At 44.8% G+C, this 1,945-nt stretch overlaps 1 protein-coding gene across 3 annotated transcripts in view; it reads left to right on the top strand.

Annotated features, from left to right (window-relative positions):
- LOC129682246 (butyrophilin subfamily 1 member A1-like) overlaps window positions 1–1,945 on the top strand; it is a 34,859-nt gene that overhangs the window by 26,091 nt on the left and 6,823 nt on the right. For 2 of the 3 annotated variants that reach the window (XM_055614504.1, XM_055614506.1), the window contains exon 3: window positions 198–545. The exons of the other annotated variant lie outside the window; for it this stretch is intronic. In XM_055614504.1, the coding sequence (XP_055470479.1) occupies window positions 198–545 (348 nt within the window). The remainder of the gene's footprint in view (window positions 1–197; window positions 546–1,945) is intronic. 3 annotated transcript variants of the gene reach the window in all.

Raw genomic sequence — 1,945 nt, 5'->3', positions numbered from 1 at the left:
ACCCATTTCCACTGACTGCTGGGTTAACGTGTCTCTACCAATGCAAAGGTTCACAGTGCCATTTCCCACCCATCCTCACAGGACCCAGGTGGACCATGAGACTAGGAATAAAAGTAGTTTGAGGGGGTTTGCTTTGGCTTCCTGTCAGTATGGTGTTCCTATCTCCATACTGACTGGTGCTGCTTGGTTTTCTGCAGGTCACTTTCAAATCCTTGGACCCCTGGAGCCCATCCTGGCCTCAGTGGGTGAAGACGCACAGCTCCCTTGTCACCTCTCACCCAGTGTGAGTGCTGAGCACATGGAGCTGCGCTGGTTCCGGAATACTTTCTCGCCTGCGGTGATGGTGTACCGTGAAGGCCAGGAGCTGCAGGAAGAGCAGATGATCGAGTATCAAGGGCGGGTGATCCTAGTGCAGGACAACATCACTTTGGGGCACGTTGCTCTAAAGATACACCACATCAGAGCATTTGATGAAGGGGTGTATGGGTGCTTCTTCAGGGATAAACAAGACCAAGGAGAAGCCTTCCTCATTCTGAATGTAGCTTGTGAGTGGACAGGATTTGACTTTAGTGATGTGTATGGATATGGTTTTAATCTGTTAGCATAACAATTAGAACCCTTAAAACTGCTTAAAAAAAAAAATACAATCTAATGCTGTGGTTTCTGCCCTTGAACTCCTGATCCCCCTGGCTCCACATCCCATGTTCTGGGCTAACAGACATGTGTCACCACATCTCGATTCAAACATGTTGCTGGTAAAATCTAGTCCTCAGCCCATGACTGTGTATCCTTTGCAGCATCAGCTTTTATAGTCATGGGCTTTGGTGTATGTAGAGAAAAAGCACTATTTTGATTATGACATCTAAAAGTCTAGGCAAGGCATGGTAATGCGTGACTGTATTCCCAGTACTTGGGGGGCAGAAGCAGTTGTATCTATGAGTTTGAGGCTAGCCTGGTGTACACATCAAGTTCAAGGCAAGCATGGACTACAGAGATAGAGCCTGTCTCAATAAATAAATACATATATATCTAGAGACTTATTTAAATTCTAGTGGCTCATTCATTAGTCTAAGACCCAATTTGAAAAATACTAAAACCTTTTGACCTGAAATACACATTCTTATATATACTCATAAATTTGGGTGAGTATGTAAATTCTTTGGGGTCATGTTCCAGAATGTGTCTTTGCCCTCTAGGACTATGAGGAAAGAATCCAGCAGAAGGAGAAAACAGGAGTCCCAGGAGTCATTTGAATGTGCAGTACAGGCTGAAGTTCCCGTCCTTAAAGAGGACCCTGACAGATCATCACAGTGTAGAAAATCTGCTGTCCTCCACATGACTCCATCTCTGTGGAGACAGTCTTCTTTGTGTAATCTTTCCTGTTGATCAAGAGCAGGATGTGCTCTGCTCCTTCCCTAGGCTTCTCTTCCAACAACAGGACGCCACTGTCAGTGCTGGAGCTTCTGGACCATAGACACCTTGTCCACCTCTCAGTTTTGCTGTTCTTTTTCACCTTCAAAGATACTTTTTCTTATTTTTGCTGTTCCTCTTTCCTCCATCCCTCCCTCTCTCTCACCTTCTTCTATCCCTCCTTTTTACCTCTCTTTCCCCTTCTTTCCATCCTCTAACCTTCCTTCCTTGCTTTTCCTTCCTTCCTTCTTTCCTTCCTTCCTTCCTTTTTTCCTTCCTTCCTTCCTTCTCTTATGTAGGCCAGGCTTGAGATTACCACCTCACTTGTCTTCTTATGTCTGTTCATGCAACTCTGTCCACATTTCAAAGGCTGAAGATGATTGTTTAGAAGCTGGACTTGTCACGTGTGTTCAGTCTCAGAATAATGTCATTCCTTTCTTCTTTCTCTTATCCATGTCACCCTGTGCTTGTTTGCTTTCTCTCATATCTTCCTTCCTTCCTTCCTTCCTTCCTTCCTTCCTTCCTTCCTTCCTTC

Source organism: Psammomys obesus, unplaced genomic scaffold (genome assembly GCF_907164565.1).
Source record: "Psammomys obesus unplaced genomic scaffold, mPsaObe1.curated_primary_1811, whole genome shotgun sequence".
Classification (NCBI taxonomy): Eukaryota; Metazoa; Chordata; class Mammalia; order Rodentia; family Muridae; genus Psammomys; species Psammomys obesus.
Note: the sequence above shows the minus strand (reverse complement) of the source record. Positions and strands in the feature narration are given on the sequence as shown.